The 17,200-nt window shown below is 36.5% G+C and overlaps 1 protein-coding gene across 1 annotated transcript; it reads right to left on the bottom strand.

Annotated features, from left to right (window-relative positions):
- Positions 1 to 3,180: 3,180 nt before the first annotated feature.
- slc15a1b (solute carrier family 15 member 1b) lies at positions 3,181 to 16,073 on the bottom strand. Its single transcript, XM_042512972.2, has 23 exons — positions 15,937 to 16,073; positions 15,626 to 15,660; positions 14,972 to 15,056; positions 14,373 to 14,514; positions 13,585 to 13,704; positions 13,379 to 13,478; positions 11,906 to 11,996; positions 11,737 to 11,820; positions 10,812 to 10,894; positions 10,567 to 10,653; positions 10,028 to 10,117; positions 9,841 to 9,885; positions 9,702 to 9,734; positions 9,498 to 9,586; positions 8,515 to 8,596; positions 8,306 to 8,422; positions 8,045 to 8,185; positions 6,759 to 6,805; positions 6,222 to 6,329; positions 6,022 to 6,136; positions 5,797 to 5,934; positions 4,972 to 5,079; positions 3,181 to 3,998 (listed from the first exon to the last, which is right to left on the bottom strand). The coding sequence occupies exons 1-23, from the start codon at positions 15,941 to 15,943 to the stop codon at positions 3,747 to 3,749; spliced, it is 2,199 nt and encodes a 732-aa protein (XP_042368906.2). The 5' UTR covers positions 15,944 to 16,073; the 3' UTR covers positions 3,181 to 3,746.
- Between the last annotated feature and the right edge of the window lie 1,127 nt (positions 16,074 to 17,200).

Genomic DNA, 17,200 nt, shown 5'->3' with positions numbered 1-17,200 from the left:
AAATGTTACACAAATCAACACATACCAACTAGTAGACTGAAAATGGCCACAGAAGGCACAAAAAGAGATACAAAACTGCAAAAAGATATAAATTAAAAAGGTAAAACAGCCAGAGGGCAACAAAACATGACCACACCAAAAATAACCACAAAGAGACACCAAATCCCCAAAAGAAGCATATTGACTACACACATGCAAAACATAAAAAAACAGATTAAACATCTATTAAGTCTGTGTCGTGCACACCACACTGTGAACTCTGTTACAAGTAAAAGTCCTGCATTTAAAATGCTACTTAAGTAAAAGCAATTAAGTATAATGAGGAAAAAGTATCTAATGCAGAGAAATAAAAATGTTTTTTAATTAGAAAACAACACCCCCAAAATCTCAAAATGATAAAAAGAAAAAGTCCCCCCAACATTAAAAAAGCACAACCTCAGAAACACCTCAAAACTATTACAAAAAACACACAAAAACACTTACAATTATTTGAGGGAAAAAAAAGTACCCCCAAAACTCAAAAAATATATATATTTTTTTAAATATTTAAAAAATGAAAAAAAAACAAAAGAAAAAACAAAAAACACAATAGAAAATAACACCCCCAAGACCCCCAAATTATTGGAAAAAATAGAAAATGACTTCAATGTTTATTAAAATAATTTTCTATTATAATAAGCTAATCAATTAATCAACCACTCATTTCAGCTGTACTTGTATAAACTGTTTGATCATTTAATTTATAACAAAACATCATATTTTCAAATCTTAATTAGTAAAGTAAAAAGTACAATATTTACCTCTGTAAATGTTTAAAGTGGCATGAGAATAAAATACTCAAGTAAAGTACCTCAAATTCATACTTACGTACAGTACTTGAGTAAATGTTAGTTACATTCCACCACTGCTCTTGACTGCAGCTTGCTCTTGTTTATACAGGATAGACATGAAGGACACAGTATTTTCTACTATCAAGTAAGGTTGCATATAAGCGGCCTTAAACACACTAGTTTCTACTTGGCACGGTGTGAATCTGCAATGTGAGGTTACCTGAGCGCTGTGGGGGAAAAGGACTTGCCTTCCAGTCTGTTTTTGTCTGCATGCATTCAGGTGCCGCTGTAGTGAAGAAAATGGTAACAGTTAGTCCCCAGAGACATTAAGACACACTTGATCATACCAGCAGTCTGTGGAAGAACTTGAGCACATATATTATTGATAATATTTACCCCTATTTTCATCTATGTCAATAAAATGTTTTGTTTGGTTTTCATAAAGGTAACATTAAAACCTGTGAGATTATATTATTTATCGGATTATTCTTAAGCAAATTTCTTATACACATATCCAAATTTAGTAGATCTAGGCCCTCTGTTTTATTGTTTGAGCATGAAGCCAATCGATACATCAGAACAATTCTCCCATAACGAAAAGACAATCAAGAAAAATGAGATTGTGTACATCCTTTGGCATTTTTAATCAAATTTACATTGCTGTCTGGCTTTGTTGTTGCATATTTGTCACCCCCTTGTATCTGTTCATTTGTCTAATTGTTCTGGTTGTAATTTTCCTTTTTGTTTTTTTTATTAGAGTTTTTTTTATGTCCAATTAAGAGAAAAAAACCCAAAACAATGCAACAGTTAGCCAACCTGAGGGCTCCGCCTCGCGACGTCATTAGAGCTCACTGGGCTGCACCTGTGCTTGACCGTTTAGCTAGTTGGCTAATTTATCTCGATAATGTCGGTAAAACCGTTAATAACGTTAAATAGGCTGCATTATGCTCACTTTCGGTGTTATATTTGTATTCCGGCGGTCTACTGGTATTGGTTAAAAAATACAGTCGGAGTCCTAGAGGGCTAAAACAAGTGGAGTTTAAAATAACAAGTGGCACGCTAGCTAGCTAACGGTAGCTTCAATGAAAACATCGATAAAATCCATATTTTGATGGCTAATGTCACTTCAGGTCATTGTGAAGTTACTGTAAAATATTTTTACCTCAGTAGGTCCCGTTTGTAGACTTTATTGGCATTTAGCAGGGAGGTCGCACAACTTTAACTTCTCGAAAGGCGAACAGCTCGCTCGAGCTCGATCTGGAGGTTGGTTTGTCCTTACCGGGCTACTGTAGAAACATGGCGGATTTCACTATAATACATCCATGATACATAATAGATCCATGAATACATCCATGTCAAAAAAGCACCAGGTGTTGCTGTGCATTGTGCATCAGTTTTTTATCTCGTCAGACAGTGTCTCCCCCTGTTAATGCTTAGCGTATGGTTTTCCTGATTAATAATAATAGTAACATATAGCTATTTTTTAATAAAATTAAATATTAAAGGGTTTTGGTCCACATGCTCAGGAGGGTGAGAGGAAGGATCAGTTATGTAGCTCCTGTGATTCAACACTATTCGATTGCATTGATCAAAACCACAGTTTAAATAATATAAAATTAATTAATTAAAATACAGCATATAAAATATGTTTAAAAAAATGTAAAGAAATATATAGATGAAAATAGAGAAGGGGATATTAAAATATCTAAGAAAAATAAATGTAAAAAAATAAAAGATATAAATAATTTATTATATAATTTAAAATAGAATTATATTTATGTTATTTATTTAACTAGGTTGGTCCCCTTGAGATTAAGATTTTTTTTTCTAGGCGAGACCTGGCCAAGACTAGCTTGTCTTTGTACTGTAATAAGTTGAATATAGGTTGAAAAGGATGTGAAAAACATTGTGTTTTTTTATGTCTTACAGTGTCTCATTTTTATTGAAATCCTTGCCGTACTGTAGTCAATTAGAAAATGTCACTTGCAGTCCTACATGTGGGAAAGATCAATACAAGCTAGAGTACCGTCAGTTTCAGTATACAGGATAAATGTATTGAAAATAACCCTCTTCAATTATATACACTAATATATTTGCACTGAGTTGCCAATTTGTTTACATAATGTCACTGTTGTTTTTTATGTATTTTATCTCTGTATTTTGCAGTTTATTATAGATTTATTATGGAGTTAAGGTTGAATATCCAAAATAAAAAATAAAAACAACGCACCCTTGCCAAAATGTATGCCACATGCATTAAGATGGCCAAAATTATCCAAAATGAGTCCCTAGTGAGGCACAAGGGTGTTTCCATATTGCCCAGGTTGAAAGAAAGTAGTGTGTACACATGTTTACTGAAAATAACATCTTGCTGGTATGTTTATTGAGTCACGTGGGTCAGCAGCCGTTACCACAGGGCAGTTTTCTACCGAGATTGAATATGGAATATTATTTTTTTACCTGAAGAAGCAGTCTTTGGTGTTGGATTTTTCCCTGGAGAAGATGGGAGCATCACATATAGATATAAAACACAATATATTACAATACATACAACACTGTGCTTGGAAAATAAATACAAATGCTGGAATGGTTTCTTTGTATGCAGGCACATTACGAAAGCCTAGGAGACAAAAATTGCATCAAGATGTTGCAACACAGTGCAAAATAAATCATTGTAAAAACAAATTTACAACAGCTAAAGCAAGAAATTACTAACAAACAAATATCCAGGATTTTTTTATTATATGGATACGCTCTAAAAAAAAGAATATTCTCTTAAAGTTTTGGGGCGAAATGGGGATGATAGTGTTTGAATTATCCCTGCCAAGATTCTTCTCGATCACTGTCGGCCATAACCATGGACATGAAACGCAGAACCAAGCAGCATTTATACAAATGGTGTAGAGGATGTTCGCTTTAGATTTTGGTCTGTTTGGGCTCCTCCTCGTCAGAGCTGGAGTCAGAGCTCCTCCTGTCCTCTCTGTAGTTCTCAACCGAGTCCTTCTTGGACATCTCCATGCTCCTCCTCTTCTCCTTCTCTTCAGGTTCCTGTTGGGCAAACTCTGCTTCGATCTGAGCCGGGTCGATGTAGGTGTAGAAATACGCCATGAAGGCAAAGATGAAGCACACCAGCACCAGCAGAGAGGCAAAGAGGATGTACTCGGCCCACTGGTGAACACAAGAACAATCAGATTGCGAAGCTGGAGCTTTGAAACCTCAGCGAAATGGTTTTCTTTCAAAAACACGAGGAGAAGATGAGCGGCTTCACAACACATGGCCCAAAAATTAAAAAATACAAATATAAAAATTAGATATATAAAAAAAGATAAAAATTATAAAATAAAAAAATAAAAATAAAAATTACTGAAAGTGAGCAAAAAGAAAAGTAAAAAATAAAAAATACACAAGAAAATGACCTGGAAAAAATTAATCTAAAATAAATCTACAACAAAAATACCCAAAAGACTCAAATTATTAAGAAATAGATCATTTAAACAGAGAAAAAGAAATCTAAAATCTCAAAATTACAAAAAAATTAACATAAAATTACAAAAAAAGAAAAAACAAACAAACCACAAACTCAAAATTATTTTCAGCAAAAGAAGAAAAAGGAAACACCTCAAAATACCCCAAAATTCAAACAATCAAAATTGTTTAAAAAAAATAGAAAAGTACTCAAATGTTTATTAAACCAGTTTTTAAACTGTCTGATAGTTTCATTTATAACAAACATCAAATGTTAAACCTTCTTATGTTTTTTTTATACAAAAACCTTTTTATATTTTATAAATCTGTAACTTAATTAAAGCTCTTAGGTAAATGTAGTGAAGTAAAAAGCACAATATTTCCCTCTGAAATGTAGTGGAGTAAAAGTATAAAGTAGCATTAAAATAATATACTCAAGTTAAGTAAAAGTACCTCAAATTCATGCTTAACTACAGAAATGGAGTAAATGTACTTGGTTACATTCCAGCACTGGAAAAGATATATGAAGTTAGAGGAATCAGCTTTATTTTTATTATGTTCTATCATAAACAGCCAAAGCAGGTTTCAAACACATATTAAATGCGTTCATATCTTAAAATGAAGGTTACTGGGGGACAATATGTGCGTTCTAATGGTTTATAAAAATTTCACCCACCTGATCTGGGAGTGTTGCAGCCTCGGCCACAATGAGCACAACGATGTTACCTACGGCAACGGTTAACAGCCAACCAGCCTGCAGCACAGACTTCATGTTGCTGGGTGCCTGGAGAGCAAAGGAAGATTAAAAAACTACTTATTATAGTGAATTATAAAAGGCAGCAAGACTATATAAATATATGTATTTTGTTACTTAGTTATCCAGTGCCACTTCTGTTTCCTCTGTAAATGAAGTGATCGGGGTTCCCATACATTTTCATGGACAAAATTTCAAAATGTTTCCAAGACTTTTCAAGGGCCCAATTTTTTTTTCTCTCTTTTCTGTTTATTTTTTTTCAAACTCTGTTCAAAAATTGTTTCAGCGTCCCACATATGTGTTTAAGGACCATCAGAGATGTAAAACTCCAGCGATAATTTCTGTTTTTACCGTTTCTGGCTGTGATAAATGGTGTCATTGTAGTGATTTTTTAAAAATAAAAAACACATTTAAAAAAAAAAAATAAAGGAAAATAAAACACTATTTTTACGGTTTCCATAAAAACCACCCAAAAAAATTTAAAAGGAAAAAAAAACAGTTATTCTTTTTTTAAGAAAAAGTGTCTTCCAAACGTATTTACTTAAAAAAAAAAAAAAGATTAACAATTAAGAATGCTTCTGAAATGCGCCACAGCACAACTGCTCCTGTTTTTAAAAAGATTTTAAAACCCGAATCAGACTTGTCAGGTGAGCTACAGGGTGCTCCGATCTGCACCCTGCTGAACGCCCTTTTCAAGTCATTCGTGTTTTCAGTCGTTGTCAGATATAAAAGGAAAGCCCCCTCTACCTGTGAGTAGGAGAACTCCAGGCCAGTGACGGAGAAGACCACCTCCCCCGCAGTGATGAGGAAATACTGAGGAATCTGCCAGGCCATGTGGATGGTGTTTGGTTTGATGTCCTCCACTGAGCGGATGCTCTGCTCACACTGCACACGGTCAAGTACCAAGATGTGTTACCTCAGTCAAAAAGCATTCAAGCTATACTGTGATTCAAAAATATATTCATGAGTTACATTTTGTCCAAATCTGAAAGTTGGCGGGACGATCAAGGTGTAAGAGCTGCCGAAGCCCAGCTCCTGACTGTAGACGCACTCCTCTCCAGCGGCGCCCCAGATGTGGAACTTTGCACTGACGGACACGAGAAAAGCAGCAGTCAGAGCAAAAACGTACCTCAGGTATAACAGCGTGATATTTACCATGAACTGAGCCTTACAGTCCCCGTGGCACATTCTCATAGGATGACATGTTGTTGATGTCGATGTCCATGAAGTTCTTGTCATTGACTGTTACGTTCAAAACGGAGTTGAAACCATTAAAAAATCTGTGAGAGGAGAATTCAGAACAAAATAGGTGACACAATGTAACATTTGAAGTCAAATTAAAGACATTATTTGTTGGTCTTTGCTCAAGTTATACATATGGATATATTCTAACTGTATTGTGATTTCTACATAATCGGCTCAGTTCGGTCTTGATTGAGGACTCAATCAAATGTGTTCCCGAGATAAACTCGACAAGTTGATCAAACTTAAAATAATCTTGGAAACCAATCGTGTTCAAAAAGGAAAGTGTCATAAGTAAACAAAAATGAAAGCTTTAAAACCTAAGCAACTCATGAAGAATGGACCCAACAATAAGCAGGAAATTTCTTGAAAAGATACAAGAAAATTACCAGAAAATTAGAGTAAATAAATGCATAAAATATAAAAATAAAAAAATGAAATGGAAGGGGGAAAAAAAAGACACTTGCCTGATTGAATTAGCGCCCTGTTCCGGCTTTTTTTTGATGTCCTGGAACTGGAGACAGAAAGATATTTTAGAGCCTCCACATCTCGATACTTAAAGTTAAAGCTGATGAAATCCATTATAAAGGAAACATACAGAACAACCAGAATTACAGTCCAACCGAAATCACATTTTTTGCAGTCCAATAATGCCAACTTGTTTTTTTAAAATGTTTTGTTTGATTGACAGTGGATGGAGGGAGGATTCAGGTTTTGACCGACAGCAGCTGGCAGGCTGAGCTCCAGCAGGGGAACAAGAGAAACTTAAGAGAAACTTAAGCGTCAGCTTTTCAAACCACAGAAGACAGAGTTTAGTTAGCAGTGACGTTAGAGGTTCACAGCAGAATCTAACCAGACCTAAGTGACATTTTCAGGTTTGTTTACATGCTGTCATTTGAGCTGCAGCTGAGCAGCTAATGAGCCGAAAACTGATGCTCGCAGTGCAGTTTTGGTCGCTTGTTCAACAAGCAGGACAAGATACGCGTTCAATTTTGAGTTACACTTTATCACAACGCGTCCATCCTTATTCTCATATAAGTCTAAAAACATCTGTTGTGCTGTAGTTAATGTATTAGCACTGTCGATGTGGATGCATCTGCTCCATTTATGTTATTTTATAACTACTTATTTGTGATATTGTCATGTGAAGGAGAGAATTACAGTTAGAATTTGATTTCTCCAGCACAGTTTTGGTTATGTTTGTTTTTATGTACTTGTTTTTTTATCAAATGTTGTGTGCTAATAATTTAAATTATATTCAAATTAAATAAGTATGAGACTTGAGCAGGAAAGCAGATGAGGCCATTCTGTCTTTATATACCATTATAAATGAAAAGTAGCTTAAAGTAACATTATTCAGACAAGCTTTTAACAGTATACCATTTATATCTGTCGACCATGGAATATTTTTAAATCTTTAGATGAACTTCTAATGATTAGTATTGTCAGATATTCAAAAGCATAGATACTTTCATTGAAAATGAGTTGAGATAAAACCACTTCACTTGTAAATAGACTCTAATATAGTTCTATTTCTTACATTATTCTGTTTTTGTGTTTATAAATAATTTGCCATTTATTTTGCTGATATTTGGTGGACGTTATTTCCACTATGTTGTTTTTACTCGTGCAGCTGTAGCGTAGCGCCCGGGGTGCGGAGCAAACGCAGCAAAAGTTAAAATGAGTTGCGAAAAAATAATAATAAATATGTAATTTCAGTTGGACTTTAACCCCTTCTGTTAGGTGTACTCACCCCTATGGGCCTAGGCAGGGGCCCATCCTTAATAATGACTACAGTGCTGCGATTGCCGGCCACTAAACCAGTAATATAAGTGTTTTCACCTCCAAGATCCAGTATAAACGGTTTATCAAAGGTCAGGTAATCGTCATTAGCCTGTGGAACAAAAGATGAGTCAGTATCAACATACCTTAGTGTGAGCTGACTTACAGACCGTCTTCGTTTGAGTACATTTGAATAGTGAGTGTCTGTATACTATGACTTTTGTTGAAGTACCGTGAAAGGCTGCAGCGTGAACTCGTTGCTTCCAGCTTTGATATTCAGTGGTGTGTTAACCATGTTGATGAACTTGGCCTGGCCCTCAGTGTTTGATGGGAACTTCGGCAGGGTTTTCTAGAGGAGAAAATTGTGCGTGTGACTTGTGTTTTATACGGAAATGTGTGTTTAAGTTGCCCAGTGTATGTTTTTATGTGTGTGACACTCACATCTATTTGTATCTGGACCAGGGCGGCGGAAACAAACGCCAGAGCAGCAAGGAACATCCCAACAGTCATCCTCTTCAAGGGACTACAGGTCAAATACACACATACACACACACATTTTATAACCTTCAGGTTTATTTCTGTAGCTCCGCGTCATATTTAATCACATGGAACGATGGTTTCAGGAGGAGGCCATGTGGTGGTTTGGACGCTTTGTTGTTATCGTTTTGTGTCTCTTTGTAGTCATTACACATCTGTCTGTATTACTGCTATCTGTCATTTTGTGTCTGTAGTCATTTTGTCTTTTTGTGGTCTTTTGAGGTCATTTAGTGAATTTTAGGAATAACTTTGCGTCTTTTTTGTAGTCATTTTGTGGTTTTTTTGTAGTCATTTTGTGTCTTTTTGAGGTAATTTAGCATCTTTTTGTGGTCATTTTGTGTCTTTTTGCTGTAATTTTGTATCTCTGAGAACCTTTTGTGTATTTTTGTAGTATCTGTATGTCTACTTAAGGTCCTTTTGTGTCTTTTTTGTAATCATTGTGTGTCTTTTTGAGGTCATTGTTGTTGTCTTATTGTTGCAAATCTGTGTCTGCAGTAGAAATTTTGTGTCACTTTGAGTGTTTTTGTAGTCATTTTGCATCTTTTTGATGCCAATCTGTGCCTTTTTGTTGCAATTTTATGTCTCTTTGAAGCCAATCTGTGTCTTTTTGTTGCAATTTTGTGTCTCTTTGAGGCCAATCTGTGTCTTTTTGTTGCAATTTTGTGTCTCTTTGAGGCCATTCTGCGTCTTTTTGTTGCAATTTTGTGTCTCTTTGAGGCCATTCTGCGTCTTTTTGTTGTAATTTTGTGTCTCTTTATGTAACTGACAGCATAATAAATGTCTGACTTTTTTCAACCTTGAACTGTCTGCAAAATTAAACAAAACCCCTAAAAATGTTCATGCGACACTTTCCATCGCACATGAACAAAACAGAAAAATAAACTCACGTGAAGTTTAATTTGCACTTGGTAATCAGTGGGTAGATCAGACTGTCCATGATCGGCACCAAAACCAGGATCAAGATAGGGTTGACGGTCTGTTAGGAAGAAGGCGAGTCATTCTTTTAAAGATCCTTTTAGGAACAATCATTAAAAAATAAAAAAAAAAATCCCAACAAAGCAAGTAAAGTGTCATCAAAACAAGTGTCTTACCTGCATCTGATCGGGCTGGATTGTGAGAAGTCCCTGTTGAAGGAAAATGGAAAGAGAGAGACAGATTCTCATTGAATGAAAACTATTTTTTGTGCTTTGTGTTCACAAGGTGTGAAAAAACAAAACAAAAAAAACGTACAAAGTCGCCGTCCATGGTGGTTGCCTGGAGGGTCCATCTGGAGCCCTGTAGAGGAGACACGGCTCTTATTTAGTCTGTCTTTGGATTCTTCCAGCGCACTTAAGCGTTATCTATGTTGTTTTCTATTGAAATTTGCCTTTAATTACAGTTACATGCAGTAAATGTCAGGGAAAAAATATGTCATTACCTGCTGGTCAAAGAGAGCCCAGAACATGGGCAGAGGGATGTAGAGAAAAAGCACCTTCAGCACCATCTTCACCTGCGCAATCAGGAGTTTCTGCAGCCGAACACAGAAAAGAAATTAGGATTTTGACATCAGTGAATGTTGCGTTTGTATTTGCATATATGTAAAAAGACACCAGGTGTTAACAGAGGTTATTGTTTATTGATTTATTTCTAGTTTATCTTCCTCTTTTTATTTAAATATTAATGGAGAAATGTAGATGTTTGATTTTTTAGTATGTGGATGTACGCATATGTTTCATTAATTCGAGTATACGGTTTAAATTAATCACAGGGCCGGTTAATTAAAATTCAATGACTTATAGAGAAGGGGTGGGATTTAGAAAGTTTTTAGTCTCACTATCACTTTTTTTTGAATATGTCAACCAAGTCATAACGTGTTTAACCACTGTTTTGTCTGTTTTTGTATAAAAATTCCTACATTTCATTTTTTTTACATGTTCAAAATGAATCAAAATCAAATTAAATGTATGGCGCACTTACATCATATTTCTCCTCAGCCCAGTCCATCCAGTGGGTTCTCTTCGGGTGCTCAGGACCACGATGCCTGAAGCGGTTCTTGATGGCAAACTGCCGACAGCACAGAGGACACCTCATGTCAACTCTGATCTTTCTGAAGTACATTTTGTTTCCTCAAACGCCACCGAAAGTTTATAAAGTTCCTCAGCTCTAATAAAAAGCATTTCACTCAATTTTTGGAGTGACACCTTTCAGCAGGAGCCACTTACCCCAATGCATTTGCAGACTTTGACCAAGATGTTGCCTTGAGGGTCGTTCTTAATGTACATCCCACTTCCAACGATGAACACGACTGCAGACACACAACAAAAGTATATTTTCACATTCGACTGTTTGACAAACCAGCAACAGGAAATGATCACAAAATAAAGCAGGTCACTGCTAGAAATGTCATTAGCTTATACAGACTTAAAAATTCACGGCGGCACTTTATTACAGTACACCTCTGACATTTTTCAGAGTAGGATCGAGCTGATGAGGAATGGAGGGAAAACTCTCACAGGTCCAGAGCGTCAGATTTGAGTGAGCTATTTCATCCTTATATCGAATGGTTGGTGTTTGAAAAGATACATTTGGCTGTACTTTTTATTATTTAAATTTTTAGACCACTGAACTCTCACAGAAGCATTTCCTGCTGGTTTGTGTAAATGTGTTGTTGTTGACTGCCACACGGTAAATATGCTTTGTTCCTGTGTTGTTAACGTGCTAACTGGCTAACGGCCTCTCGGTTTCCTGTTTTGAACGACTATTACAGATAACCGCTGTCTGCTGGTGTGGAGAGTTATTTCCTCTCATGCACAGAACGTACGTCTTTGTCGGATGTCGATTTGGTTTGTTCACTTTTTAGCTGAGACACGGCGATATGAGGGAGAAATAGCAAGGGGCGTTTGCTCAGAGCCAGTTCTCGAATATCGGCTTGGTGTATCTCGGCCTTTAGTGTTTGTTAAGATCTACAGACATCTGGATCCTACAATTCCCATAATGCAACTGAGTCACATGTCTTGAGTGTCTCCGATTGGTAGAATTTTTAAGACCCCAACCTCCAGTTTTAACCATGGATCTAATGCACGCTCTCTGTTAGGAATTTGTCCCCCAGCCCCCGATGACATAACCCTGATGAAAATGAATTCTTACTCAGAGCGACCACCATGAGAGCAGCGGGGACACCGAAGGCCAGCGGGTAGCACTTCTGCTGCGTGTGAATGCCACACTCCTGAGCTGGAAAGCACACACAGACACGCACGTTTGTTAAAAAGTCAACATGTGAGTCCTTTGTGCGTTTTATGCTCTGTGATGGGCGCACCTCTGAGGATGGGGGTGATGACAGTGGACAGCAGACTGCCGGCGTTGATGGACAGGTAGAAGATGGAGAAGAAGGTGCTTCTCTGCTTCTCCTGTCGGACGCAGAAAAGTCAACGAGTCTTAAGTCAATACAGTTTAATCTTGTAAAATCATACATGATGAAACATCTGATTTCACCAGAGGCGTTGATATTATGTGCTAATCTTCGTGTCCGGCCTTGAACAGTGTAATAAAGTGACTGTGACAGATGTACCTGTGGTTATTAGTTAATGAACAACCAGCTGGAAACAAACAGAGATACAAGAAGTGCTGACGAGTGCGCTGTCCTTAAATTGCTGCGTGTGGCGTTTGCACATGCATGCAGGAAAAAGAGAAAGACAGATAACACCAGTGTCCTGCATGTGGTGTGTGCATGCATTTATGCACATAAGGAGATATTGTACTGTACTAAATTAATTGCAGCATTACTCTTTTATTGTAAAAATCTCAGTAACGATTTTTTTCACAGGTGTGGAATTTTGTACGAGGTTGTGTGAGGTTTTATAAGGAAAAACGTGCAATTTGGTACTTAAAATTTTTGCTGGATTTTATGACGGCTGATTGGGTTCACTTAAGAATTTTTATTCCCCTAATTACGACTTTGGTATCTCATAATTATGCCACAATATCTCATAATTAGAGGACACATAATTTCATAATAATTTCAAAATAGCGATTATGGGATAAAGCCTAACTTTTTATTTGAGACTTCACTGCACTTTTGCAGTTTGCGTGCAGTTGTGTTTCAAGGAAAACTCGAGGTCGTTCTAATGCACGATGAAAACTAATTAAAACGGATATGTGTGCGTTTTAACTTTAGATGTAAATATGCTGCTAGAGTGCATTAAAAAAGCATCAAAAAAGAGCTTTTACAAAAATGTGCCAGGGAAGGAGCTTCGAGTAGAAGTCCAGGCTATTAGGGCTGTGAGTTTAACGTGTTAATTGTGATGCAATTAACATGTACATAATTTTTTTTCATAAATTTCATAAATTTATTTATGTATTTATTTATTGTTTAAATTTAAATTGTGTTAATCGCCAGCTAATATTCCTTCTTTAAGAGGCTGTCGGGGGATGAGTTTTAAAGCTAAAAGCTGGAAACTAGAAGATTTAAGGAATCCAGTGGTGCAAACCATGTGATGCTATTTTATCAGGAAGGGGGGTGAATAATGCTCCAAACTTAGACCAAATTTTTGGCAATGGAGGGGTCTCTTGACCTATTTTTACAGTGTCGTATTAGTACTTTTACTTAAGTAAAGGATCTGAATACTTTGTCCAACACTGCAGAAATGTGCTTTACATTAAAGAGACAAAGTGGATGAGAGATTGTAATCTGTCTTCTCTGGCACTGTGTGTGTGTGTGTGTGTGTGTGTGTGTGTGTGTAGTGTGTGTGTGTGTGTGTGAGTGTGTGTGTGTGCTTGAGCAACATCTAACCTGATGCTCCTCAAACTGGTCTCCACCAAAGGCGGCCACGCAGGGTTTGATGCCTCCTGTGCCGAGTGCAATGAGGAGCAGACCCACCATGGACAGAGCTCTGAGGGACAAACACAGACACACACACAATGTCACTGCTGTCTGCATCTGTTGTGTTTCTGTCACACAGTTGTGTGTGTGTGCATGTGTGTGTGTGTGCAACTCACATGTGGAAGGTCATGTTGTCGGGGGTGCCATCCTTGTCTGTATCTGTGATGTCATGGATAGCACTTACTGCCAAGACAACCTGTCCCAGCGCATAAACGATGGACAGGTAAACAATGGTCCTGTGCAGAGGGAGGAGGAGGAGGAGGAGGAGGAGGAGGAGGAGGAGGAGGAGGAGGAGGAAGAGGAAGGGGCGGAGAGTAAAACAGGTGTGCAGTTTCGAATAGAGATAAGATAGACAAGGGTCAAAAATCCAAGGATGAAATTTAAAAGCTCATTCTGTAAAATACACTAAAGCCTTTGAAACCTGGAGCGAGCTCACTTTTCGTGTGCTGCTTTCAGACGCCTTTCACAACTTTTTAAACCTTTGAACTCTGAGCTAAACTGTGCAGTTTCTTCCAAAAACAAACAAAATAGTCTTGTCTATTTTTTTTAATCAAAATTAGATATTTAAAATTATGTGACACAATTATTAAATATTTTTAGACCTTCTTCCAGATTATTTTCTACATCTTTTGGCTTTCTTTTTTGCCTTTTTTTTAAATTTTGGTAATTATTATTTTTTATTTTTCTATTTTTTTTGCTAATTTCTTGCTACTTTTTAGGTAATTTCGTAATTCATTTTTAATTGTCTTCTTCCCATGTTTTTTTTTTTGTAGAGAAATCAAGCCAATATGCTCAGCTTTCAAAGGCGTAAACCCCAGCGTTGCAAAGCAAATTACCGTTTAATATTCAAAAGTCGTGTTTTGATTCGGTCGCAGGTAAAAGCGTCGCTGCATCTGAAACTCACTTGAACTTGCCGAGCCATGAGTCAGCCACGATGGCTCCCAGGATGGGTGTCAGGTAGCAGAGAGCCACAAATGTGTGGTAGATGGTGGTGGCAAAGTCATCATCCCACTTCAAGAAGTATTTGAAGTACAACACCAGCACGGCTGCACGTGGACAACAAAACAAAAAGAGAAACTGAAGAGGATGCAGAACAAGGTGGAAAAAGTATTCAGATCTTTTACGTTAATTACCAAAGCTAATATACTATACTAACAGTGTAATACTCTGTTGAAGGTAAAAGTCCTGCATTGAAATATGCACTCATTAAAAAAATATTATGCCTATTGTCTGGTACTGGTTGTGTACTTAAGTACATGTTTATGGTGCATAGACTTAACTTGAGTATTTCCATTTTGTGCTACTTTAGTATTTCAGTGCAAAATGTATACTTTTTATTACCTTTAGTACCTTAAATTCTAAAATGTTCAGTACTTGAGTAAATCTACTTCCTTCTCACCACTGGCACCTCTGTATTTTGTTTTTTGGTGTCATGTGTGCTGCTTTTTTTCATAATGATTCAAAGAAAAACTCTATAAAGTGCATAAGAACAAACCAACTCACCTCGCATGCCATAGTAGGAGAAACGCTCGCAGAACTCGTTGACCACAATGAAAAAGATGCTCAGTGGGTAGCCACAGATGGTCACCTGTGAGGGAGGGAAGGAAAAACTCCAGTGACGAAAAACGTGCTGCACAGCCATTTAAACACTTATTGCTGTGTTGTTTCACTTACATGCTAACAGCTTGCATTGCATTTTATAAGACCTTAGTTTGCTATTTTGATTTCTTTCAAAAAATATTGCAATAAGCAACTTGGCATGCAATGTTCTGCAAATTGCAAAAAAAAAAAAGAAGAGAAAATTGTAAAAAAACTGAAAATGAACTAAAAACAAGAGTTTTATGAGCGAATGACCAAATAACTAAGACAAATGCAAAAAAAGTAAAAGTATACTAGTATAAAAGTATATTTTAATTATCAGACAATATTATTTACATTTATTTTGTTTTTCATTTTATTTTAGCTCTTTTTTTCCATTTTTTTTTTGTCTGGCTAATTTCAAGTATTTTTTTTGTAATTTCTTGCAAATTTCAGGCTAATTTCTTTTAAGTTGCTCATTGCTTGCTTGCCATGTTTTTAAAAGAAAATCAAGCAAATTTACTACAAATATGTGCATCTTTTTCCAACTACTACAAAAACAATAACAGCTGGACTTACGCTCTTTTTCTTGGGCTTCCTCATCTCTTCTTTGTCTGCACAAATGAAGTAACACATTATGCAAAGTGACATTTTAACTTGAAAAAATAAATGAAAAAGCAAAATACGCCGATAAATAACGTTTAATGTGAGCAACTTGACAAGCGTAGACCAAATACAGTATAAGCTCGTATGCATAAAGCAATAAAAAGCTGCAATGCATGATATAAATAGAGAATATTCCCCTAAAGTTTGCAGGAATCCCAAATCCCATGTACAGGCAGGTTCCTAAGCATCCCAGTAGCAGGGTTCCCATCCAGACTGGGACTCACCTGCCATGGCTGCTGAGTGTGTCGACTTCAGGTCCCCTCTCTGACTCGATCCTTCAGCAAAAAGACACAGAGAGACTTAAGACCCTTTTCAAGATTCACGACACGAAGACCGAGCCGAGGCCCGTCCGCCTTCTTATGTAACCTCCCATCAACCCTCCTGCAACGCCCACTGATGCTGGACTGTGGATCACACACACGGCAGCACCTCCCAACATGCAAGTCACCATTATTCTGACCTCCCTGCACATTCTTGCCATCATAATCACAGGTGTGACTGTGTGTGTGTGTGTATGTGTGTGTGTCAGTGATTACTTTATGACTCAGGAAACTCAGATGCAAAGCGAGGGTCTTGCCTTACAGATAAAGAGGATTTGACAGGTCAGCTGATAAAGGAAGCAGCAGTCATACTGTATTTCTTGCCGCTTTACAAACTGAAAATGTAAAGCTTGGCTCTGTGACAGGATGTAATGGCACCACGTGTAAAAACAAACAAGGACTGTTTTCATATGACGGTAACAAAAGCAGTGGCGGAAGAAGTATCCTTTACTGAAGTAAAAGTACTAATACCACGAATACTCTGTTACAAAAAAAAGTTTGCATTGCAAATTGCAATTAAGCAAAACTATGTATGTATAGTCAGGAAAAATGTACTAAAAGTATGAAAAGTCAAAGTTCCCAATGCAGAAAATGCTTTTGAAAAGAACTTAAAAAACAAAAAAATATTTTTAAAAAAATAGACAAAACCCCCTGCCACACAAAATTAAAAAAAAAGAAACCCACTTTAAACCTCAAAATTAAAAAAGAAGAAAAGAAACACACCCAAAACTCAATTTATTAATAATAGAAAAAAACATTAAATTATAAAAAAATAGAAAAAAACAAACAAACCAAACCAAATTATAAAAAAGATAAACAAAAAACTCCCCCCAAATTCAAAAATATTTTTATAAAAGAGGAAACAAATTTAGAAAAAAGGGAAAAAAAAGAAAGAACACTCAAAAAGTCAAAATTAAAAAATGCACCCAAATATTAGGAGAAGAAGAAGAAGAAGAAAAGAACAGGAATAATAATAATAATAATAAGAAGAAGAAGAAGAAGAAGAAACAACCAAATAGAAAAGGACAAACCCCAGAACTCAAAATCATTAATACAAATAAATATATAGAAAAAGACTGAAATGTTTATCAGAACAGCTAGCAATTAATATTCTGTGAATCGACCGACTGATTAATCAGCTGTGCTCGTATAAACTTCTTGGTAATTT

Source organism: Plectropomus leopardus, chromosome 24 (assembly GCF_026936395.1).
Source record: "Plectropomus leopardus strain MGB_pleo_1.0 chromosome 24, ASM2693639v1, whole genome shotgun sequence".
Taxonomy (NCBI): domain Eukaryota; kingdom Metazoa; phylum Chordata; class Actinopteri; order Perciformes; family Serranidae; genus Plectropomus; species Plectropomus leopardus.
This window is presented reverse-complemented; position numbering and strand designations above follow the sequence as displayed.